This window comes from Pristiophorus japonicus, chromosome 4, assembly GCF_044704955.1.
Source record: "Pristiophorus japonicus isolate sPriJap1 chromosome 4, sPriJap1.hap1, whole genome shotgun sequence".
Taxonomy (NCBI): domain Eukaryota; kingdom Metazoa; phylum Chordata; class Chondrichthyes; family Pristiophoridae; genus Pristiophorus; species Pristiophorus japonicus.
Genome location: NC_091980.1, coordinates 304,761,823 through 304,787,289, shown reverse-complemented (window position 1 = coordinate 304,787,289; position 25,467 = coordinate 304,761,823). Strand labels below are relative to the sequence as shown.

At 51.1% G+C, this 25,467-nt stretch overlaps 1 protein-coding gene across 6 annotated transcripts in view; it reads right to left on the bottom strand.

Annotated features, from left to right (window-relative positions):
• The window catches only part of tdp1 (tyrosyl-DNA phosphodiesterase 1), a 186,743-nt gene that overhangs the window by 14,480 nt on the left and 146,796 nt on the right, over positions 1-25,467 (bottom strand). For 3 of the 6 annotated variants that reach the window (XM_070877588.1, XM_070877589.1, XM_070877590.1), the window contains 2 exons: positions 18,751-18,865; positions 813-923 (listed from right to left, as the gene is read on the bottom strand). In XM_070877588.1, the coding sequence (XP_070733689.1) occupies positions 813-923; positions 18,751-18,865 (226 nt within the window). Of the gene's footprint in view, positions 1-812; positions 924-17,498; positions 17,593-18,750; positions 18,866-25,467 lie in introns of all 6 variants that reach the window. The other 3 variants (XM_070877592.1, XM_070877594.1, XM_070877591.1) reach the window with 2 other exon arrangements.

Genomic DNA, 25,467 nt, shown 5'->3' with positions numbered 1-25,467 from the left:
CGGTCACCACACGTTAAAAAAATCCACGCACAGGCATCTTCCACCCACTGGGGTTCAGGACTGGAACATCGGGTCCTTCATTGAAACATCTGTGAACTCTCGTGGAAGCAAGTCATCCTCGTTCGAGGGACCGCCTATGACGATGTTGATATGGAGGCAGATGAAACGTCTGTGAAATTCCAAACCTAATTGCTCGCGATCAGAGTGCGACTAAACTACTGCGGGGGAAAATCTACGATCTATCGCTTGAAAGGTAGAGGCATACAAAGCAGCTCAACCTGCGATTAAACGGCCTTGTTTAACACTTGTTTGCGTTCTCGATCAAGATCAGCACTGACATTGACAACTTACCCCGACGTTCAAAAAAAACAAAATCTCTCTCGCTAAATCTGTTTGGTATTTCAGTCTGATACAAGAGTGTTGGATGTTAACCGGACCTCTGACCGGACGTGGGTGTGTAATGGGAATCCGATGCAGGAAACCACAGATAATAAACTGGTCTACTCTTTGTTGAACATTGATCATGGTAGAAAATGCTGAGGGGGCTTTGATAGAGTAGACACTGCTTCCACTGACAGTAGGGTCAATAATCAGAGGACACAGATTTAAAATAATTGGCAAAATGAATGCTGGTGGGGAAGAAGCGATGAGCAGAATTGATTTTTTATGCAGAGAGTTGTTATGATCTGGAACGCACTGCCTGAAAGGGCGATGGAAACAGATTCAATGGTGACTTTCAACAGGGAATTGGATAAATACTTCAAAAGGAAAAAAGCATTGCAGGGCTGTTATATACGTGGACTTGTACTTACTCTGTACACCCACTAGAGGGCTCATTCCCCGGAGTACCAAGGGATCCCATAATCCCTTGGGAGCACAGGTATTTAAGGAGGCTTCACAGGTTGGAGAGGCACTCTGGAGACCTGCAATAAAAGACTACGGTCACACTTTACTTTGAGCTCAGTGTTCAGTCTGACTCTTTCTCCATACACAAGGGCCATGGAGAAAGAGCGGGGAGTGGGACTAATTGGACAGCTCTTTCAAAGAGCCGGCACAGGCACCATGGGTGGAATGGCCTCCTTCTGTGCCATAAGATTCTCTGATGCTTCTTCAATTCTCTCTCAGGATTTAAAAACCCCACTCACAGAAGGGTATTCCAGCCCATTTTCACCCATCTACGCATTTAGTGCGTGTTTGTCAGGCAGGTGGGGCCAATTCATCGATATTCAAACACGATGGACGCATAAAATACACCAGATTTGCATAAACAAATCAACCGATGCTGTCTCAGGACGTCCGGGAGTGCTTCACATCATCTATAAACCTGTTCGCCAGCTGTTTCCCACGTTAGATCGAGTGTGGTCCGAAAACAAGCACGATCGCTGAAGTGAGGGGCGAGGATCAAACCTGTTCCCCGCCCCCCCAACCAGTTTTACCGACATCGGGGCAGCTGACAATACCCTCATCTACATAGAAGCTAAAACTATCTCAAGCTTTAAAAAAAAGAGTAAACAAATAGCAAAATGTTGCAGATTGACTGGTGGGATGGAGTGGTGTGGTTGGGTTGGGGTGGGGTGGGGTGGGGTGGTTGGGATGGGGTGGGGTGGGGTGGGTGGGTGAGGTAGAGATGGGGTAGGTGGGGTGTCGTTGGGTGGTGTGGGGTGGGCGGGTGAGGGGGTGGGGTGGGAATGGAGTGATGTGGTTGGGTGCTGTGGGTAGGCTGGGATGGGGTGGGGGAGTGTGGGGAGCGGGGGTTGGGGGGGGGGGAGCGGGGGTTGGGGGGGGTTTGGGGAGCGGGGGTTGGGGGGGTGTGGGGAGCGGGGGTTGGGGGGTGTGGGGAGCGGGGGTTGGGGGGGTGTGGGGAGCGGGGGTTGGGGGTATGTGGGGAGCGGGGGTTGGGGGGGGTGTGGGGAGCGGGGGTTGGGGGGGTGTGGGAAGCGGGGGTTGGGGGGGTGTGGGGAGCGGGGGTTGGGGTGTGTGGGGAGCGGGGGTTGGGGTGTGTGGGGAGCGGGGGTTGGGGTGTGTGGGGTGCGGGGGTTGGCGGGTGTGGGGAGCGGGGGTTGGGGGGTTGTTGGGAGCGGGGGTTGGGGGGGTGTGGGGAGCGGGGGTTGGGGGGTGTGGGGAGCGGGGGTGGGGGTTAGGGGAGTGGGGGTTGGGGGGAGCGGGGGTTGGGGGTGTGGGGAGCGGGGGTTGGGGTGGTGTGGGGAGCGGGGGTTGGGGTGGTGTGGGGAGCGGGGGTTGGGGTGTGGGGAGCGGGGGTTGGGGTTAGGGGGAGCGGGGGTTGGGGGGGTGGGTGTGGGGAGCGGGGGTTGGGGGGTGTGGGGAGCGGGGGTTGGGGGGTGTGGGGAACGGGGGTTGGGGGGTGTGGGGAGCGGGGGTTGGGGGGTGTGAGGAGCGGGGGTTGGGGGGTGTGAGGAGCGGGGGTTGGGGGGTGTGGGGTGCGGAGGTTGGCGGGTGTGGGGAGCGGGGGTTGGGGGGTTGTTGGGAACGGGGGTTGGGGGGGTGTGGGGAGCGGGGGTTGGGGGTGTGGGGAGCGGGGGTTGGGGGGTGTGAGGAGCGGGGGTTGGGGGGTGTGAGGAGCGGGGGTTGGGGGGTGTGGGGTGCGGGGGTTGGCGGGTGTGGGGAGCGGGGGTTGGGGGGTTGTTGGGAGCGGGGTTGGGGGGTGTGGGGAGCGGGGTTGGGGGGTGTGGGAAGCGGGGGTTGGGGGGGTGTGGGGAGCGGGGGTTGGGGTGTGTGGGGAGCGGGGGTTGGGGTGTGTGGGGAGCGGGGGTTGGGGTGTGTGGGGAGCGGGGGTTGGGGTGTGTGGGGTGCGGGGGTTGGCGGGTGTGGGGAGCGGGGGTTGGGGGGTTGTTGGGAGCGGTTGGGGGGTTGTTGGGAGCGGGGGTTGGGGGGGTGTGGGGAGCGGGGGTTGGGGGGTGTGGGGAGCGGGGGTGGGGGTTAGGGGGAGTGGGGGTTGGGGGGGAGCGGGGGTTGGGGGTGTGGGGAGCGGGGGTTGGGGTGGTGTGGGGAGCGGGGGTTGGGGGTGTGGGGAGCGGGGGTTGGGGTTAGCGGGAGCGGGGGTTGGGGGGAGCGGGGGTTGGGGGGTGTGGGGAGCGGGGGTTGGGGGTGTGGGGAGCGGGGGTTGGGGGGTGTGGGGAGCGGGGGTTGGGGGGTGTGGGGAGCGGGGGTTGGGGGGTGTGGGGAGCGGGGGTTGGGGGTGTGAGGAGCGGGGGTTGGGGGGTGTGGGGAGCGGGGGTTGGGGTGGTGTGGGGAGCGGGGGTTGGGGGTGTGGGGAGCGGGGGTGGGGGTTAGGGGGAGCGGGGGTTGGGGGGTGTGGGGAGCGGGGGTTGGGGTGGTGTGGGGAGCGGGGGTGTGGGGAGCGGGGGTTGGGGTGGTGTGGGGAGCGGGGGTTGGGGGTGTGGGGAGCGGGGGTGGGGGTTAGGGGGAGCGGGGGTTGGGGGGTGTGGGGAGCGGGGGTTGGGGTGGTGTGGGGAGCGGGGGTGTGGGGAGCGGGGGTTGGGGTGGTGTGGGGAGCGGGGGTTGGGGGTGTGGGGAGCGGGGGTTGGGGTTAGCGGGAGCGGGGGTTGGGGGGGAGCGGGGGTTGGGGGGTGTGGGGAGCGGGGGTTGGGGGTGTGGGGAGCGGGGGTTGGGGGGTGTGGGGAGCGGGGGTTGGGGGGTGTGGGGAGCGGGGGTTGGGGGGTGTGGGGAGCGGGGGTTGGGGGTGTGAGGAGCGGGGGTTGGGGGGTGTGGGGAGCGGGGGTTGGGGTGGTGTGGGGAGCGGGGGTTGGGGGTGTGGGGAGCGGGGGTGGGGGTTAGGGGGAGCGGGGGTTGGGGGGTGTGGGGAGCGGGGGTTGGGGTGGTGTGGGGAGCGGGGGGTGTGGGGAGCGGGGGTTGGGGTGGTGTGGGGAGCGGGGGTTGGGGGTGTGGGGAGCGGGGGTGGGGGTTAGGGGGAGCGGGGGTTGGGGGGTGTGGGGAGCGGGGGTTGGGGTGGTGTGGGGAGCGGGGGTGTGGGGAGCGGGGGTTGGGGTGGTGTGGGGAGCGGGGGTTGGGGGTGTGGGGAGCGGGGGTTGGGGTTAGGGGGAGCGGGGGTTGGGGGGGGGGAGCGGGGGTTGGGGGGTGTGGGGAGCGGGGGTTGGGGGTGTGGGGAGCGGGGGTTGGGGGGTGTGGGGAGCGGGGGTTGGGGGGTGTGGGGAGCGGGGGTTGGGGGGTGTGGGGAGCGGGGGTTGGGGGGTGTGAGGAGCGGGGGTTGGGGGGTGTGGGGAGCGGGGGTTGGGGGGTGTGGGGAGCGGGGGTTGGGGGGTGTGGGGAGCGGGGGTGGGGGTTAGGGGGAGTGGGGGTTGGGGGGGAGCGGGGGTTGGGGGTGTGGGGAGCGGGGGTTGGGGTGGTGTGGGGAGCGGGGGTTGGGGTGGTGTGGGGAGCGGGGGTTGGGGGTGTGGGGAGCGGGGGTGGGGGTTAGGGGGAGCGGGGGTTGGGGGGTGTGGGGAGCGGGGGTTGGGGTGGTGTGGGGAGCGGGGGTTGGGGGTGTGGGGAGCGGGGGTTGGGGGTGTGGGGAGCGGGGGTTGGGGGGTGTGGGGAGCGGGGGTGTGGGGAGCGGGGGTTGGGGTGGTGTGGGGAGCGGGGGTTGGGGGTGTGGGGAGCGGGGGTGGGGGTTAGGGGGAGCGCGGGTTGGGGAGTGTGGGGAGCGGGGGTTGGGGGGTGTGGGGAGCGGGGGTTGCGGGGTGTGGGGAGCGGGGAGCGGGGGTGTGGGGAGCGGGGGTGGGGGTTAGGGGTTGCGGGGTGTGAGGAGCGGGTTGAGGGATTTACAGATGAGGGATATTTTCTCATACTCTTTTCCCCTCCCTCGGGAAGATGTTCAATGACTGACTCATGTTACTTTAATTCCAGCCACTGCATGCGTGCTTGACCGAAAATAATCTCCATCAAGACTCGTGGATACAGGTCATTAATCGTTGTAGTTATTGGAGCTTGTGTGTGTAATTTCCTTGTCACCCAGTGAATGAACAGCCCGTTACCCCGTGTGATTCCACAATATGTGCTTGCGCTATACTAAAACACAAGCCGATACCACCGCTCTAGATCCACGTTAACCGCCATGCCTATGTGACGATTTGTTTCGATCTTCCAAATGAGCCAATGGCTTTGATTCTGGTTACCCTCCTGGTAACCGGGCCTGCGGGGAGGGGCATGGGGAGAGGACAGTTCAAACAGAGCAGGGGATTTACCCTCTCCTGTCCCACTCTGATCTGACGGATTGCAGTTTTAAAGGAGAGCGGAAGAGACAGTGAAGTGGGAGGGAGAGGAGAGTGAGTGGGAGGGCAAGGGGATTGGGAGAGCAGAAGAGAGACGAAGGAGAAAAGGGAAAGGGCAGAGAGGAGACTGGAAAGAGAGAGGATGGTGTGAGCGAGAGAGAGAGCGAGAGAGAGAGAGAAGGCAGAGGGGTGAGAGTGAAGAGTGGTGAGAGACGGGGGAGAGAGAGAGAGAGAGATAGGAGAGCGGGGAATGAGGGAGAGGACAGACAGAGAGGGGTGCGAAATAAATAGAAGAGCAAGGGAGTGAGAGAGATAGGGAGAGAGGGAGAGAGAGAGAGGAGGTAGGAGAGAGAGTGAGAGAGGAGAGAGAAAGGGGAGGTGGGGAGAGAGTGAGAGAGGAGAGAGAAAGGGGAGGTGGGGAGAGAGTGAGAGAGGAGAGAGAAAAGGGGGGTAGGGGAGAGAGTGAGAGAGGAGAGAGAAAGGGGAGGTGGGGGAGTGAGAGAGGAGAGAGAAAGGGGAGGTGGGGGAGTGAGAGAAGGAGCGAGAGGGGGGGAGATGGAGGAAAGAGTGAGAGAGGAGAGAGAAAGGGAGGGAGAGGAGAGAGTGAGAGAGATAGGGAGAGAGAGGAAGGGGAGGTAGGGTAGAGAGTGAGAGAGGAGGAGAGAGAAAGGGGAGGTAGAGGAGAGAGAGATAGGAAGAGAGAGAGGAGGTAGGGGAGTGAGAGAGAAAGGGAGAGAGAGGAGGTAGGGGAGAGAAAGGGGAGGGAGGGGAGAGAATGAGAGAGAAGGCAAGAGAAAGGGAGGGAGGGGAGAGGAGAAAGGGAGGGAAGGGAGAAAGTGAGAATGGGTGAGAGAGAAAGGGGAGGGAGGGGAGAGAGAGAGAGAGAGAGAATGGGTGAGAGGACTGAGAGGAGTGAGAGAGAGAGAGAGAGAAATGCAGAGATGGAAGTATGTTGCAGAAAGATAGAATGGAGAGAGACACACAGAAATGGAGAGGGTGAACACAGAAGACTGAGCGAGACACACAGAAAGGGGAATGATTCTATCTGCCTCCATCCTGCCGTGGAGCACCACGCTGGGATTAAAATTGCGACAATTGATACCACAACGTCTGGCGTCCGGACACCACGTGATTTTATGATTACAGTGAGACAGACTCTCAGACAGTTTGGAAGTAATTGCCCACTCTCAGAGATCACACACTTGAGCACTGATTGAGTTGTGGAGTCAATTGTCACAATTTTAATCTTCAGCAGGTGGGCCTAGTTTCCGCTCTGGCACGGCCCAGGAAAGTGCCCCCCCGCCCTCCCCCGGGCTGTTGTTATGGCAACAGAGAGGCTTTTGACTGGCCTCCGTCAATTTGTGTGTCTGTTTTGAAGCAGTAATGATACTAAATTAGGTCATTCCATTTATATTAAATATTTCGTATTGCATAATAGTGTGTCCAAATTGAATCTGTTACCTTTGGAATGTCAGCTGTGGCTCAGTGGGCAGCACACTCGCCTCTGAGTCACAAGGGTTGTGGGTTCAAGTCCCACTCCAGAGACTTGAGCACATAAATCCAGTGTGTGTGGAGGGAGTGCTGCACTGTCGGAGGTGCCGGCTTTCGGATGAAACATTAAACCGAAGCCCCGTCTGCTCTCTCAGGTAGACGTAAAAGATCCCGCGGCACTATTTCGAAGAAGAGCAGGGGAGTTATCCCCGGTGCCCTGGCCAATATTTATCCCTCAATCAAAAAAACAGATTCTCTGGTCATTATCACATTGCTGTTTGTGGGAGCTTGCTGTGTGCAAATTGGCTGCCGTGTTTCCCACATTACAACAGTGACTACACTTCAAAAAGTACTTCATTGGTTGTAAAGCCCTTTGAGACGTCCAGTGGTCGTGAAACACGCTATATAAATGCAAATCTTTCTTCAAGAACGATTTACTTCAAACCAATTGCTCTGCTTTCACACAGAAATTAGTATAAGAACATATGAAAAGACATAGTGCTGTTTGCACCTTTGAGGAGGCCCATTACAGATTGGACATTGAAGCCATGGAGTGTGTAGAGTCACTATATGTAAACATTGTAATTGTGTAAGACTTGCCACAGAGGGCGCAACTGTTGGAGGCCCAAGGGTCACCTGCACACCTCGTGTAAGGGAGTATAAAAGGTTGTCTGCCATGCTGCTTAGTCACTCTGGAGTTGTATTAAAGAGACCACGGTCATGTCAGTTTTAGCTCACAGTACTCAGTCTTGTGGAGTTCTTCCATACTTAACAACTATAGTGATGAGGAGAGACTTAGGAACACAGGAGGAGGAGGAGGGCATTCAGCCCCTCGAGCCTCTTCTGCCATTCAATGAGATCAAACTACCTCGGCTCCATATCCCTTGTCTGGCGAAAATCTATCATTCTCACATTTAAAATTACTAATTGAGCATCTACTGCTTCTTGTGGGAGGGAGTCCCACACTTCTACCACCCATTGCGTGAAGTGTTTCCGAACATCTCTCCCGAATGGCCTGGCCCTGATTTTAAGATTACGTCATCGTGTCCTGGACTCCCCACCCCGCCTCTAAGTGGAAAAGATTCCTCCCTATCTACCCCACCGATTCCTTTCAAAATCCTTAAAACCTCAATCGAATCAGCCCTTCCCCTTCTATGTTCCAGGAAATGCAAGCCTAGCTCATGTAATCTCGCCTCGTAAATTAATGTGAGCTCCTGGAAATAACTTGCATTTATATAGCGCCTTTCGTGACTTCAGGACATCCCAAAAAGCGCTTTACAGCCAATTAAGTACCTTTGAAGTGTCGTGACTGCTGTAAGGTAGGAAACGCGGCAGACAATTGCGCACAGCAAGCTCCCACAAACAGCAACGAGATCATCTGTTTTAGGTGTGGTGGAGGGATAAATGTTGGTCAGGACACCAGGGGTGGAGGAAGAAGAATGGAAGAGTTATAGTGGCAGGGGATTCGATAGTCAGGGGAGCAGACAGGCGTTTCTGCGGCCGCAGACGTGACTCCAGGATGGTATGTTGCCTCCCTGGTGCCGGGGTCAAGGATGTCACCGAGCATTCTGGGGTGGGGGTGGGGGTGGAGGAGAGGAGTTTAAACCCTCCCCAACAGCACTAGCAAACCCTTCCCCGAGGGTAACTAATAACCAAAAGTGCTCAAAGGAAATCACAAAAATAATTGAGGATTTTTAATGCCCCGCTGATTTTTCTCCCAGGGTGCTGCTCACAGCAATGTCCTGAAGATGAATCTTCAATTCCTGAAGAGTCCAGGCCAACCCTGAATTGTACAGACTACGTCGACTCGAGGTTTGACTCCTCGCCTGTGCTGAACTCACTAAGCTCAGAAGGGCTGGCCTAAAGTCGAGCGCCCCCCCCCCATCCCCCGTTACCAACACCCAAGCTGAGAAGAACATAGGAACAGGAGGGGGCCATTCAGCCCCTCGAGCCTGTCCCGCCATTCAATGCGATCGTGGCTGATCTGCGACCAAACTCCCCATACCCTGCCTTTGCCCCATATCCTTCAATACTATTGGTTAACAGAAAATCTATCAATCTCATCGATTTAAAATTAATAATTGAATTTGCATCAATTGCCGTTTGTGGGATAGAGTTCCAAACATCCACCACCCTTTGTATGTAGAAGTGTTTTCTAATTTCACTCCTGACAGGTCTGGCTCTAATTGTTAGATGACGCTCCCTAATCCTAGACTCCCCAACCAGCGGCAATAGTCTCTCTCTATCTACCCTATCAGTTCCACTTAATATCCTGAAAACTTTGTTCAAACCACCCCTTCTAAATTCCAGGGAATATAACCCTAATTTGTGTGATCTCTCCCCGTAATTTAACCCTTGGAGCCCGGGTATCACTCCGGTAAACCTATGCGACACTCCCTCCAAGGCCAGCTGGAAAGAGATGATAAGATTGTCCTATTTGATGTACAACAGGGCCTAAAGGCAATTTCTGAAGCAACAGGAGTTGGTTTGGTGTCTCGTGTGTCAATGGCTTTGCGACGGTTGTCATGGTGACACCACTTGCACAAGAACTGGAACGTCAAGAGGGGTCCTGTTCTTCCTCAACCCACTGTAAGAATATTCTCTCTCTATCCAGTGGCTGCAGTGCCTTTTTACATCAGTCGGAAACTCAACTATCACCACAGTCTGTCACGGTCTAGCTTGTGCAGTTATCTTTCTCCGTGATGCAAAAACCCTCAGAGTACAAGGTGCTTCGAAGTCAATCATCATCATCATCATCATAGGCAGTCCCTCAGAATCGAGGGAGACTTGCTTCCACTATTACAGTCCAATACAGGAACCACAGTCCCTGTCACAGGTGGGACAGTCGTTGAGGGAAGGGGAGGGTGGGACAGGTTTGCCGCACGCTCTTTCCGCTGCCTGCGCTTGATTTCTGCATGCTCTCGGCGACGAGACTCGAGGTGCTCAGCGCCCTCCCGGATGCACTTCCTCCACTTAGGGCGGTCTTTGGCCAGGAACTCCCAGGTGTCGGTGGGGATGTTGCACTTTATCAGGGAGGCTTTGAGGGTGTCCCTGTAACGTTTCCTCTGCCCACCTTTGGCTCGTTTGCCGTGAAGGAGTTCCGAGTAGATGTGGTCAGCAAATCGCCTATTGTTCAAAATCAGTGGCGCGTTCTCAATCCGTGCGTCACTCTAACCATATCCCTGTCAAAAATGTTTCAACTCGATGTCCCTTCCTTGGCTCAGAGGGTGACGTGCTCACCTCTGAGTCAGAAGGTGTTTGGTTCAAGCCCCCAGCCAGAGAATCCAGGCCGACATTCCCAGTGCAGTGCTGAGGGCGTGCCGCACTGCCGGAGGCACCATCTTTCGGATAAAACGAGACCCCGTGCGCCCTCTCAAGTGGACGTAAAAGCTCCCAAGTCACTATTTCGAAGAGGAGCAGGGGAGTTCTCCCTGGTGTCCTGGCCAATCATTATAGGCGGTCCCTCGACTTGCTTCTACGCCGAAAAGGGATGAGTTCACAGCTGTTTCAATGAAGGACCTAATATTCCAGATCCCGAACTACATTCTGAAGGGTGGAAGATGCCTGTGCGTGGATTTTTTTAACGTGGGGTGACCGTTGCACACCAGCCACCTCACGGGCTTGACAGAGCTAGGTCTTGGTCCAGTGGCAAGGATTAACCAAGACTAACTGGAGACCTGCTCTGCTGCACGGGCCTAGTGCGCACACACATATCGCAGTGTGGGCTGGCCCGTGCTGCCCGGCCCATGCTGCCCCTGGGCCCTCGACTCTTCTGATCCCGAACTCACGCCTCTCTTGGGCCCCAATCATGTCCCTCTACAGTCTCTATTTATGCCTCAACCAACATCACTAAAAATAGATAATCTGATCTTTCATCCCTCTGCAATATGCGAGAGTTTGCTGTGCATACAATGGTTGCCGTGTTACATTAGCGACTACAGTAAGTGCTCTGCCCAGCCCCTGATGTATTAACACACTTCGCAACCCCATTATACTCTCTAATCTGACAGTGCGAGTCAATCGTGGAGTTTCATTCGTGGTCACGTTGTTTGATTTCTTCAGTAATGATGAATAAGAGTATTTCTCTCATCATCTACCAGGGCTGCATTCAACTTTCAGCCACAGCACGTTAATTCCCTGATGTAAAAAAAATAATAATTCCAACATTTTGGAGTGAGCAATGGATTGTGTACCCAGAGTATGCCCACAGGTTTGTGGAGCTGTTGATGCCTGCCTCTCTTCCGCAGTTACATCTTAGCCAGGATGTCCCTGGAGTTGGAGCACGCGGTGTCCACCGGTACGCACGTGGCCTTCCGCGAGAGGTGGGCGCCGGAGGGACTGGAGTGCATCATCACCCCTGGCAACCAAATTTTAATTTGATCACTAATGTTTAAAGCTTAATTTGTCTATGTTTGTCGGTTTTAGTGCCCCCCCCCCCCTTTTTAGCCAGGGGGCACTTATTTGAAAGTGTTTGGAGTGTGCCTCCCCTTTAACCAGGGGCCACTTGATTAAAGTGCACAACTAAAATAGTTGTAGATCTATTGCATTGTGAGTGGCTTAGCCAGTCACGTGATGTTCACAAGACTCAATAAAACCCCAGTCAGTTGGGTGGTCATCTACGATGAGGTATGCAGTTGTGAGCCTCGTGGATGAACTGGTAATGTGTTGTGTGGTTGTTAAACCCTTGTTACTAAACCAACTAGTTCTTAAGTTCAGAGAAGGTTCACTAGGTTGATTCCGGGGATGGGGGGGTTGACTTATGAAGATAGGTTGAGTAGGTTGGGCCTCCACTCATTGGAGTTCAGAAGAATGAGAGGTGATCTTATCGAAACATATAAGATTATGAGGTGGCTCAACAAGGTGGATGCAGAGAGGATGTTTCCACTGATGGGAGAGACTAGAACTAGAGGGCATGATCTTAGAATAAGGGGCCACCCATTTAAAACAGAGATGAGGAGGAATTTCTTCTCTCAGAGGGTTGTAAATCTGTGGAATTCGCTGCTTCAGAGAGCTGTGGAAGCTGGGAGTTTGAATAAATTTAAGGCAGAAATAGACACTTTCTTAACCGATAAGGGGATAAGGGGTTATGGGGAGCGGGCGGGGAAGTGGAGCTGAGTCCATGAGCAGATCAGCCATGATGGTATTAAATGGCGGAGCAGGCTCGAGGGGCCGTATGGCCTACTCCTGCTCCTATTTCTTATGTTCTTATTAATAGCAGGTCAGGCAGCATTTGTGGAGAAAAACAGGAGGAGAGAAACAGAATTAATGTTTCGGGTCTGTGACTCTTCGCCAGAACTCTTGACGAATGAGTTCTGACGAAGGGTCATCGACCTGAAATGTTAATTCTATTTCTCTCTCCACAGACGCTGCCTGACCCGCTGAGATTTCCAGCATTTTTATTTCAGATTCCAGCATGCGCAGTACTTTGCTTTTGTGTTAGTTCTTAGTAGCTCTGAATTCTAGAGCAAAGAAGCCATGAACATAAGAACATAAGAAATAGGAGCAGGAGTAGGCTGTAAGACTCCTCGAGCCTGCTCCGCCATTCAATATCATGGCTGTTCTGATCATGGATCATTACAGATATTAACAGATATCTGGTTAAAGGGACAGGAGAACATAATGAAATGTGTACAAGCGAAACTCCACTGTTCATCTCAGGGAGGAGAGAGGAGGAGAATTTATTTTCACGCAGAGAGTTATGATGATCTGGAATTCACTGCCTGAGCGGGTGATGAAGCAGATTCTGTGGTAACTTTCAAAAGGAAATGGGATAAATACTTGAAGAGGAAACATTTGCAGGACTGTGGGGAAAGTGCAGGGGGAGTGGGACTAATTGGATAGCTCCATCAAAGAACCGGCACAGGAACGATGGGCCGAATAGCCAGTTGTGCTAGTTCACCTTCCCCCACCCTGGTGTTCTCATCGCACGACACAACAGCAGTGGAGTTGTTGACTGATCACGGCAATCAAGCTCAAATAGTCATACACGTACAACGTCTCGAATCTGGCTGTCCGAACACCGGACATTTGAAAGAATATCCCATTTGATAGTCTGTAAAATAAAATCCGGAATTATTGTCCAAAAACCGGCGGACCGGATTGGTTATTGTCTTTGCCGCTATGTTTTAAGTGGCGTGCGATTGGTCCAAGCTTTGCCGAATAACCCTCGACCCAGCCCGACCCGACCTGACCCACGCCACCATTGTACTTTGTCTGTCTTGGTAGCACACATACTGCTCTTGATTTTCGGCAAAATCGGCACAGTCTCGGTCCCTGAATTTGCCGGATTTGAGAGGTTATACCGATAAAACAATTCTACTCTTTTTCCCGGCTTTGTGTTCCCGCCATGGGCTCAGAATCCTGCCTCTCCCGCGACAGGCCCTGACTGACCTGTCGTGCGTAGTGTGGATCTAATTGGCTCAGTCGGTAAGGTTCTCCGAGTCACTTGGTGCTGGGTTCAAGTCTCACTCCAGGTTTAAATGCCGAGAGGTCAAGAACCAATCTCAGGATAACGGGGGAGGGGCGCGGCCATTTAGGACTGAAGTGAGGAGAAATTTCTTCACTCAGAGGGTGGTGAATCTTTGGAATTCTCTACCCCAGAGGGCTGTGGAGGCTCAGTCGTTGAGTATCTGTAAGTGGCCAGTCTACGGTTATTTCCCGAAGTTTTCGAGGTCCAAATACGTAAAGGTGTTTACTTGGCAGTGACCAGTGCCAAATCAAGGCTAATATTGATAAGATTCTTGAGCACGAAGGGAATCGAGGGATGTGGGGATCGGGAGGGAAAGTGTTGAGGTAGAAGATCAGCCATGATCTTATTAAATGGCGGAGCAGGCTCGAGGAGCCATATGGCTTATTCCTGCTCCTATTTCTTATGTTGAACACACAATCTAATCTAGACAGACACTCCTGTGCAGTACTGAGGGACTGCTACCTTGCTGAAAGTGCGGACCTTCAGATGAGATGTTAAACCGAGGTCCTAAGGTGCTATCTGAACACGCTCCCAGTGTCCTGAACAACATTCCTCCCTCCGTCACATCCCCCAAAACAGAAGAGTTTGTCAGTCTTTGCAACAAAATTCAAAAGATGGGCTATCTCGATCACTGCGTGACATTTTTCCATCTCTTACACCACAGCCATCCATTTTCCCCTCTTTGGGTGGGAGTGCTTAGTTCGGGCGGGTCTTGTCCCAAGAGCCAGGCCCACTCGATAGCGGAGAGAGGCTGCCTAAACTAATTTCATGTCGCGCTGTTACAGTCGGCAGACAGAGGTGACGATCAGCTCAAACCCACGGCACCACATTGGTGACATTTATCTAGTCCTCGTCAATATCTCACACTGCCGGAAAGTGTTGAATCCTTTTATTGGGACACAATTTCATGGATGTTCATCACCTTGTCAGGTGATGCATTTTTGTAGGTAGAATAGGGAGGACCTATACTCCTTGGAAAACAGGTGTGTAAATGGGGTGGAGGAACAGAGGGATTTGATGGTCCAGAGACACAGATCACTAAAAGGAGTGATGCAGATTAAGAAAGCCATTAAAAAAGCAAACGACTCACTGGGGTTTATTTCTAGAGGAAGAGAATTAAAAAGCAGAGAAGGTCTGTTAAATTTGGAAAGAACCTTGCTTGGAGCACACAGGATACAGATGCACTGGAGAAGGTGGAGGAAAGATTGACAAGTATGATACCAGTACTGAGCGTTTATACCTATCAGGAAAGGATGAACAGGCTGGAGCCCTTTTCTCTGGAAAAGAGAAGGCCGAGGTCTAAAATAGGTCAAAGTTTACGAACGGATTTGATCGGGTAGATGTAGAGAAGATGATTCCATTTTCGGGCAGAAGAGAACAAAGGGCTGTAAATACAAGAGTCAATAATAAATCCAATCGGGAATTCAGGAGAAACTCCTTCACCCAGAGAGGGTGAGAATGTGGAACGCGCTACCACAGGGAGTGGTTGAGACGAATAGTATGGATGCATTTAAGGGAAAGCTAGATAAGTACATTAAGGAAGCAGTTTTGGTCTCCGTATTTAAGGAAGGATGTACTTGCATTGGAGGCTGTTCAGAGAAGGTTCACTAGGTTGATTCTGGAGATGAGGGGGTTGACTTATGAGGAAAGGTTGAGTAGGTTGGGCCTCTACTCATTGGGGTTCAGAAGAATGAGAGGTGATCTTATCGAAACATATAAGATAATGAGGGAGCTCGACACGGTGGATGCAGAGAGGATATTTCCACTCATAGGGGAAACTAAAACTCGGGGGCATAGTCTCAGAATAAGGGCAGCCCATTTAAAACCGAGATGAGGAGAAATTTCTTCTCTCAGAGGGTTGTAAATCTATGGAATTCTCTGCCTCAGAGAGCTCTGGAGGCTGGGTCATTGAATATATTTAAGGTGGAGATAGACAGATTTTTGAGCAAAAAGAACATAAGAAATAAGAGCAGTAGGCCATAAGACGCCTCGAGCCTGCTCCTCCATTCAATAAGATCATGGCTGATCTGATCATGGACTCAGCTCCACTTCTCTGCCTGCTCCCCATAATCCCTTATCGTTTAAGAAACTGACTATTTAATGTCCCAGCTTCCACAGCTCTCTGAGGCAGCAAATTCCACAGATTCATAACCCTCAGAGAAGAAATTTCTCCTCATCTGTTTTAAATGGGCGGCCCCTTATTCTAAGATCATGCCCCCTAGTTCTAGTCTCCCCCATCAGTGGAAACATCCTCTCTGCATCCACCTTGTCAAGCCCCCTCATAATCTTATACGTTTCTATAAGATCACCTCTCATTCTTCTGAATTTCAATGAGTAGAGGCCCAACCTACTCAACCTTTCCTCATAAGTCAACCCCCTCACCCCCGGGATCAACCGAGTGAATCTTCTCTGAACTGCACGCAGTATTCCAGGTGTGGCCTCACCAATACCCTGTATAACTGTAGCAAGACTTCCCTGCTTTTATACTCCATCCCCTTTGCAATAAAGGCCAAGATTCCATTGGCCTTCCTGATCACTTACTGTACCTGCATACTATCCTTTTGGGTTGCATGCACAAGTACCCCCAGGTCCCGCTGTACTGCAATGCAAGTACATCCTTCCTTAACTTGCTCTTTAATTTTTTTTCTGCAAAAGCGCATGACCTCACACTTTCCAACATTATACTCCATCTGCCAAATTCTTGCCCACTCACTTAGCCTGTCTATGTCCTTCTGCAGCCTCTTTATGTCCTCCTCACACATTGTTCTTCCTCCCATAAGGAATAAAGGGTTATGGGGAGCGGGCGGGGAAGTGGAGCTGAGTCCATGGTCAGATCAGCCATGATCTTATTGAATGGAGGAGCAGGCTCGAGGGCCCAATGGCCTACTCCTGCTCCTATTTCTTATGTTCATACGTTCTTATGAATAGAAGGATATGTTGATAGGGTGAGATGGAGGGGTAGGAGGAGACTCACATGGGGCATGGAAACCAGCTTAGACCTGTTGGGCTGAACGGCCTGTTCCTGTGCTGTAAATAACATACAATACCTTCTGGTACCTCGCTGTAAAGTCCATTAATCACGTGAGCCTTGACAGTGAGGGTTAGCAGGAGAGGGGCATCACACCAAGCCCAATACTATTCTTGCCCAATTCCCACACGCGAGCCGTAACATCTTTTGAACGAGACGCTAACCCGAGGGCCCATCTGTTCTCGCGGTTGGATGTAAAAAATCCCCATGGCACTATTTCGAAGAAGAGCAGGAGAGTTCTCCCTCAGCTGTCCTGGTCCATAATTATCCCGCAACCAACATCGGTGAAACAGATTATTCGGTCACAATCACACTGCTGTTTGTGGGAGCTTGCTGTGCGCAAATTGGCTGCTGCGTTTCCTACATCGCGACAGTGACTACACTTCAAAAAGTACTTCATTGGTTGTAAAGCGCTTTGGGACATCCTGAGATTGTGAAAGAATCATAGAACAGAACAGCACAGAAGGAGGCCATTCGGCCCATCGAGTCTGCGCTGGCTCTTTCAAAGAGCGACTCAGTCAGTCCCACTCCCCCGCTCTTTCCCCATATCCCGGCAATATTTTCTCCTTTAAGTATTTATCGAATTCTCTTTTGAAGGCTACTATTGAATCTGCCACCACCGCCCTATCAGGCAGTGCGTTCCAAATCCTAACCACTCGTTGCATAAAACGGTTATTCTTCAGGATGCCTCTGTTGCTAATCACCTTAAATCTGTGCCCACTGGTTATCGACCCGTCCGCCACTGGAAACGGTTTGGCACAACAGAGATGCAAGTTCTTCCTTTTCAATGCCTGATGTACGTCTCTCTTACTGGAGGGGGAGAGTGGGGCCTGTACCACCCACTGGGGCCGCACAACTCACTATAGGGGAGGGAGTAGCTGTACCATCACTGGGGCCCCACATCTCACTGTAGGGGGACAGTGGGGCCTGTATGATCATCACTGGGCCCACACAACTCACTATATTGGGGGGAGGGGGGCTGTACTATCACTGGGTAGACACAGTTCACTATAAGGGGAGAGTAGGGCCTGTACCATCACTGGGGCCCCACATCTCACTATGGGGGGGCGTGGGGGGGAAAGGCCTGTACCATCACTGGGCCCACACATTTCACTATAGGATGGGGGGGGGGGGGGAGTGGGGCCTGTACCATCACTGGGTCCACACAGCTTCCTTGGTGGGGGGGGGGAAACGGGACAGACACTTATTGGATAACCTCGCCGAGTCCCCGCAGGAACTGCGATTTCATTCTTCATGCAAATCGGAAGGGAGCCTCACTAACCATTCGCCTTCTCTCGGGATTGAAAACCTCAGCACTGAATCGAGCTGCAACGGCGATCGCCAGAAGGCAGACACGGAGACCTTCAGCTTTCTTCCTGCAGAAATCAATTTAAACGTCACGCTCTGATTTGCCTTTGTTTATTGTTGGCAGTGAACAGTAACACAGTGTTAGCCATGGCTCAGTGCCCCAGGTGGGCAGAGGAAACGTTACAAGGACTCCCTCAAAGCCTCCCTGATAAAGTGCGACATCCCCACTGACACCTGGGAGTCCCTGGCCAAAGACCTCCCTAAATAGAGGAAGAGCATCCGGGAGGGCGCTGAGCACTTCGAGTCTCATCGCCGAGAGCATGCAGAAATCAAGCGCAGGCAGCGGAAAGAGCATGCGGCAAACCTGTCCCACTCTCCCTTTCCCTCACCGACTATCTGTCCCACCTGTGAAAGAGACTGTAATTCCCGTATTGGACTGTTCAGCCACCTAAGAACTCATTTATTGGAAGCAAGTCTTCCTCGATTTCGAGGGACTGCCTATGATGGGTAGCACTCTCGCTTCTGAGTCAGAAGGTTGTGGGTTCAAGTCCCACTCCAGAGAACTGAGAACATAAATCTAGGCTGACACTCTAGATCAGTGCTGAGGGAGCACTGCACTGTCGGAGGTGCCGTCTTTCGGATGAGACGTTAAACCGAGGCCCCATCTGCTCTCGGGTGGATGCATTATTTCGAAGATGAACAGGGGAGTTACCCCGGTGTCCTGGGCCAATATTTATCCCTCAATCAACATAACAAAATTACAGGTTATCTGGTCATTATCACATTGCTGTTTGTGGGAGCTTGCTGTGCGCAAATTGGCTGCCGCGTTTCCCACATTACAACAGTGACTACACTACAAAAAAGTACTTCATTGGCTGTGAAGCGCTTTGAGACGTCCAGTGGTCGTGAAAGGCGCTAGAGAAATCCAAGTCTTTCTTTCTTTCTTCGATCAATTTAATTTTACTGCTTAAATCAAGAACTACAATTGCATTTATATAGCGCCTTTAACGCAGTAAAATGTTTTAAGGCGCTTCACAGGAGCGTTATCAGACAAAAATTTGACACTGAGCCACATAAGAAGTTATTAGGACAGGTGACCAAAAGCTTGGTCAAAGAGGTAAGTTTTAAGGAGCATCTAGAAGGAGGTGGAGAGGAGGAGAGGTTCAGGGAGGGAATTCCAGAGCTTAGGGCCTCGGTGGCCAAAGTCACGGTAGCCCAACACTTACCTTTGCCGCTGTAGTGTTGTGGTGGTAGGTCATATGGGACGGGGAATGACATCTCTGATGCTTTGCAGTCTGACTGTTGACTTCTGCGTACTGAGAATCGACCTGATCTCATTCCCTGATGATTAAGAGAGGCGGGACATAATGATATGAACGGACAGCAGGCAATGTATATATGATGCACAGTTCAACACGCCTCCATTGGTCTAATGCAGTCAATCATAAGCCCTTCCCTGCAGCCATTGCAACCCTCCTTATCGCCTGTTATTTTAAATCATTCATTTTCCATACACACACCCAGACACACACACATCCAGACACACACACACACACACATATTCAGACACACACACACACATATTCAGACACAGACACACACACACATCCAGACACACAAACACACACATACCCAGACAGACAGACACACACATATACACACACACACACAGACAGACACACACATATCCAGACAGACACACACAGACAGACACACACATATCCATCCATACACACACACACACACACACACACAGACAGACCCAGACAGACAGACACATACACATACCCAGACAGACAGACACGCACATATCCAGACAGACAAACAGACACGCACATACCCAGACTGACAGACACCTGGGCAGACACACAGAGAGACATAGACACACACAGACACACTCACACACACAGAGACACAAGTGAATAAAATAGTCAACAGGCAATAAAACAGCAAACCAGCTGTGAGAATATTTGGTGAATAAAAAGAAATACAAAATCACAACAGAAAATGCTGGAAAACACTCTGAGTCAGACAGCACCTGTGGAGAGATCTACGTCTACTCTGTCAAACTACTTCTTCTTCTCAGCCCCCGCCTGTGCAGCCTTTTGTGATAAGTATAACCTCTCATTCTAGTATCACCCTTGTGAAACATTTTGCGCACAGTCTCCAGTCCTCTATATCCTTTTACGATGTCTCCGTAAGATCCTATAAATTCCCTGGGAGGACTGACGCACCAACGTTAACGTCCTCGACCAGGCCAACATCCCCAGCATTGAAGCACTGACCACACTCGATCAGCTCCGCTGGGCAGGCCACATAGTTCGCATGCCAGACACGAGACTCCCAAATCAAGTGCTCTATGCGGAGCTCCTTCATGGCAAAAGTGGGCAGCGGAAACGTTTCAAGGACACCCTTAAAACCTCCCTGGTAAAGTGCGACATCACCACTGACACCTGGGAGTCTCTGGCCCAAGACCGCCCGAGGTGGAGAAAGTGTATCCGGGAGGACGTTGAACTCTTCGAATATGAACGCTGAGAGCGTGAAGAGGTCAAGCGCAGGCAGCGGAAGGAGCGTGCGGCAAACCAGTCCCAGCCCCCCTTCCCTCAACGACTATCTGTCCCACCTGTGACAGGGTCTGTGGCTCTCGTATTGGACTGTTCAGCCACCAAAGAACTCACTTTGGGAGTGGAAGCAAGTCTTCCTCGATTCCGAGGGATTGCCTATGATGATGATGATGATGATGATGATGGCTTGAGCAGTGGTGCAAAAGGGAGGGATTCAAATTCCTGGGACATTGGAACCAGTTCTGGGGGAAGTGGGACCTGTACAAAAGGGACGGTCTGCACTTGGGCAGGACTGGAATCGATGTTCGAGGGGTAACATTTGCTAATGCAGTTCGGGAGTGTTTAAACTAATATGGCAGGGGGATGGGAACTTATGCAGCGAGACAGGGCGAAGTAATATGGAGTCAGAAACAGATGGTAGAAAGGTAAAAAGCAATAGTGGAAAGCCGAGTAAACAAAGGCAAGAAACAAAAAGGGCCACACTACATCATAATTCTAAAAGGACAAAGGGTGTTAAAAAAAACAAGCCTGAAGGCTTTGTGTCCTAATGCAAGGAGTATCCGTAATAAAGTGGATGAATTAGCTGTGCAAATAGATGTTAACAGATATGATGTGATCAGGATTACGGAGACATGGCTCCAGGATGATCAGGGCTGGGAACTCAACATCCAACGGTATTCAACATTCAGGAAGGATAGAATAAAAAGAAAAGGAGGTGGGGTAGCATTGCTGGTTAAAGAGGAGATGAATCCAATAGTTAGGAAGGACATTAGCTTGGATGATGTGGAATCTATATGGGTAGAGCTGCAGAACACCAAAGGGCAAAAAACATTCGTGGGAGTTGTGTACAGAACTCCAAACAGTAGTAGTGATGTTGGGGAGGGCATCAAACAGGAAATTAGGGGTGCATGCAATAAAGGTGCAGCAGTTATCATGGGTGACTTTAATATGCATATAGATTGGGCTAACCAAACTGGAAGCAATACGGTGGAGGAGGATTTCCTGGAGTGCATACGGGATGGTTTTCTAGACCAATATGTCGAGGAACCAACTAGGGGGGAGGCCATCTTAGACTGGGTGTTGTGTAATGAGAGAGGATTAATTAGCAATCTCGTTGTGCGAGGCCCCTTAGGGAAGAGTGACCATAATATGGTGGAATTCTACATTAGGATGTAGAATGAAACAGTTAATTCAGAGACCATAGTCCAGAACTTAAAGAAGGGTAACTTTGAAGGTGTGAGGCATGAATTAGCTAGGATAGATTGGCGAATGATACTTAAGGGGTTGACTGTGGATGAGCAATGGCAGACATTTAGAGACCGCATGGATGAACTACAACAATTGTACATCCCTGTCTGGCGTAAAAATAAAAAAGGGAAATGGCTCAACTGTGGCTATCAAGGGAAATCAGGGATAGTATTAAAGCCAAGGAAGTGGCATACAAATTGGCCAGAAATAGCAGCGAACCCGGGGACTGGGAGAAATTTAGAACTCAGCAGAGGAGGACAAAGGGTTTGATTAGGGCAGGGAAAATAGAGTACGAGAGGAAGCTTGCAAGGAACATTAAGACAGACTGCAAAAGTTTCTATAGATATGTAAAGAGAAAAAGGTTAGTAAAGACAAACGTAGGTCCCCTGCAGTCAGAATCAGGGGAAGTCATAACGGGAAACAAAGAAATGGCAGACCAATTGAACAAGTACTTTGGTTCGGTATTCACTAAGGAGGAAGCAAACAACCTTCCGGATATAAAAGGGGTCAGAGGGTCTAGTAAGAATGAGGAACTGAGGGAAATCCTTAGTAGTCGGGAAATTGTGTTGGGGAAATTGATGCGATTGAAGGCCGATAAATCCCCAGGGCCTGATAGACTGCATCCCAGAATACTTAAGGAGGTGGCCTTGGAAATAGCTGATGCATTGACAGTCATTTTCCAACATTCCATAGACTCTGGATCAGTTCCTATGAAGTGGAGGGTAACCAATGTAACCCCACTTTTTAAAAAAGGAGGTAGAGAGAAAACAGGAAATTATAGACCGGTCAGCCTGACATCGGTAGTGGGTAAAATGATGGAATCAATTATTAAGCAGTGCATTTGGAAAGAGGTGACATGATAGGTCCAAGTCAGCATGGATTTGTGAAAGGGAAATCATGCTTGACAAATCTTCTGGAATTTTTTGAGGATGTTTCCAGTAAAGTGGACAAGGGAGAACCAGTTGATGTGGTGTATTTGGACTTTCAGAAGGCTTTCGACAAGGGCCCACACAAGAGATTAATGTGCAAAGTTAAAGCACATGGGATTGGGGGTAGTGTGCTGACGTGGATTGAGAACTGGTTGTCAGACAGGAAGCAAAGAGTAGGAGTAAATGAGTACTTTTCAGAATGGCAGGCAGTGACTAGTGGGGTACCACAAGGTTCTGTGCTGGGGCCCCAGCTGTTTACATTGTACATTAATGATTTAGACGAGGGGATTAAATGTAGTATCTCCAAATTTGCGGATGACACTAAGTTGGGTGGCAGTGTGAGCTGCGAGGAGGATGCTATGAGGCTGCAGAGTGACTTGGATATGTTAGGTGAGTGGGCAAATGCATGGCAGATGAAGTATAATGTGGATAAATGTGAGGTTATCCACTTTGGTGGTAAAAACAGAGAGACAGACTATTATCTGAATGGTGACAGATTAGGAAAAGGGGAGGTGCAACGAGACCTGGGTGTCATGGTACATCAGTCATTGAAGGTTGGCATGCAGGTACAGCAGGCGGTTAAGAAAGCAAATGGCATGTTGGTCTTCATAACGAGGGGATTTGAGTACAGGGGCAGGGAGGTGTTACTACAGTTGTACAGGGCCTTGGTGAGGCCACACCTGGAGTACTGTGTACAGTTTTGGTCTCCTAACCTGAGGAAGGACATTCTTGCTATTGAGGGAGTGCAGCGAAGGTTCACCAGACTGATTCCCGGGATGGCGGGACTGACATATCAAGAAAGACTGGATCAACTGGGCTTGTATTCACTGGAGTTCAGAAGAATGAGAGGGGATCACATAGAAACGTTTAAAATTCTGACGGGTTTAGACAGGTTAGATGCAGGAAGAATGTTCCCAATATTGGGGAAGTCCAGAACCAGGGGTCACAGTCTAAGGATAAGGGGTAAGCCATTTAGGACCGAGATGAGGAGAAACTTCTTCACCCAGAGAGTGGTGAACCTGTGGAATTCTCTACCACAGAAAGTTGTTGAGGCCAATTCACTAAATATATTCAAAAAGGAGTTAGATGTAGTCCTTACTACTAGGGGATCAAGGGGTATGGCGAGAAAGCAGGAATGGGGTACTGAAGTTGCATGTTCAGCCATGAACTCATTGAATGGCGGTGCAGGTTCGAAAGGCCGAATGGCCTACTCCTGCACCTATTTTCTATGTTTCTATGATGCTTTTTATAACGTGGAGACCAGAACTATGTCCCAGTGAGGTGTAACCAAGGTTCGCTACAAAATGTGGCAGAACAGAGGTGGGCAGACCCCTGGAGGGCGGAACACCCATGTCTGTGCACCGATAATAAAGAAATACAATCTGATTGGTGTGTACCAAAGTCTAACCAGCTCGTAACATCAGTTAAGGGTCACGGGCAACTAACTACACCATTTTGGATCATTACATTTTTTTGGGTTCAACGTTACAACAGTGACTACACTTCAAAAAAGTACTTCATTGGCTGTAAAGGTACTTTGGAATGTCCCGAGTTGGTGAAAGGGGCTATATAAATGCAAGTCTTTCTTTCTTGATAAAAATATTGTTAACACAACAGAGAGTGCCCCATGAGAAAAATAAAGATTTGATTGCAAGCCATTAATGCACCCCACAATATTATGTTAGGCATCCATTGGGAAATCACAATGTTTTATAGTTTTTTAGGTAACACTGATGGTAATATTGTGGAGTGGATTAATGCCAAGAACATAAGAACATAAGAAATAGGAACAGGAGTAGGCCATACGGCCCCTCGAACCTACTCCGCCATTCAATGGACCATGGACTCAGCTCCACTTCCCTGCCCGCTCCCCATAACCTTTTACTCGCTTATCGTTCAAAAATTTGTCTATCTCCGCCTTAAATATATTCAATGACCCAGCCTCCACAGCTCTCTGGGGCAGGGAATTCCACAGATTCACGACCCTCAGAGAAGAAATACCTCCTCATCTCTGTCTTCAATGGGCGGCGCCTTATTCTGAGACTATGCCCCTTAGTTCTAGATTACCCCACGAGAGGAAACATCCTCTCAACACCTACCCTGTCAAGCCCCCTCAAGATATCAAATCTGTCCTTTTCTCATGTGTCATCCCAGTGTATTGGGAAATGTGTTTAGAGAGAGAGAGAGAGAGAGAGAGAGAGAGAGAGAGAGAGAGAGAGAGAGAGAGAGAGAAGAGAGAGCACGCGCGAGAGAAAAAATGTTCCAAAAGCAAAATACTGCAGATGCTGGAATCTGGAATAAAAACAGAAAATGCTGGAAATCTCAGCGGGTCAGGCAGCATCTGTGGAGAGGAAGTAGAGTTAACGTTTCGGGTCGATGACCCTTCATCAGAACTGGAGAGTGTTCGGAAAGAACGGATTCTTAACCAGCACTGAAAGGGGGAGGGGAAGAAGGAACAAAAGGGAAGGTCTGTGATAGGGTGGAAGGCTGGAGAGATTAGGGAGACAAATGGGATGATGGTCCAAATTCAAATGGCAATGCCAGGAGTTAGAAACACATTAGTCGAGATAGGGTGTGAATGGCAGGATAATGGTCAACTGCCATTGGAGACAAAGAGGAAAAAAAAGAAAGAAACAGGCTCTGAGGTGGGGGTGGGGGTGGGGGAGGGGGAGGGGAGCCAAAGATTGGCAGCGGTTACGCTCTGAAATTTTTGAACTCGATGTCGAGTCCAGAAGACTGTAAAAGTGCCTAAATGAAAGACGAGGAGAAAAAATGTTCCATTCAACGTTATTAAATCTACTTTGGGAGCAGCGCAAAAAAAATTAATTCAAAGCAAGCGGTCAGAACAGAGGCAAATGGAAATTAATCCAGAGAAGTGTGAGGTAATGCATTTGGGGAGGGCTAACAAGGCAAGGGAATACACGTTAAATAGTAGGACACTGAGAAGTGTAGAGGAACAAAGGGACCTGGGAGTGCATGTCCACAGATCCCTGAAAGAAGCAGGCCAGGTGGATAAGGTGGTTAAGAAGTTATACGGAATGCTTGTCTTTATTAGTCGAGGCACAGAATACAAGAGCAGAGGGGGGTTATGCTTGAACTGTATAAAACACTGGTTAGGCCACAGCTGGAGTACTGCGTGCAGTTCTGGTCACCGCATTACAGGAAGGACGTGATTGCACTGGAGAGGGTACAGAGGAGATTA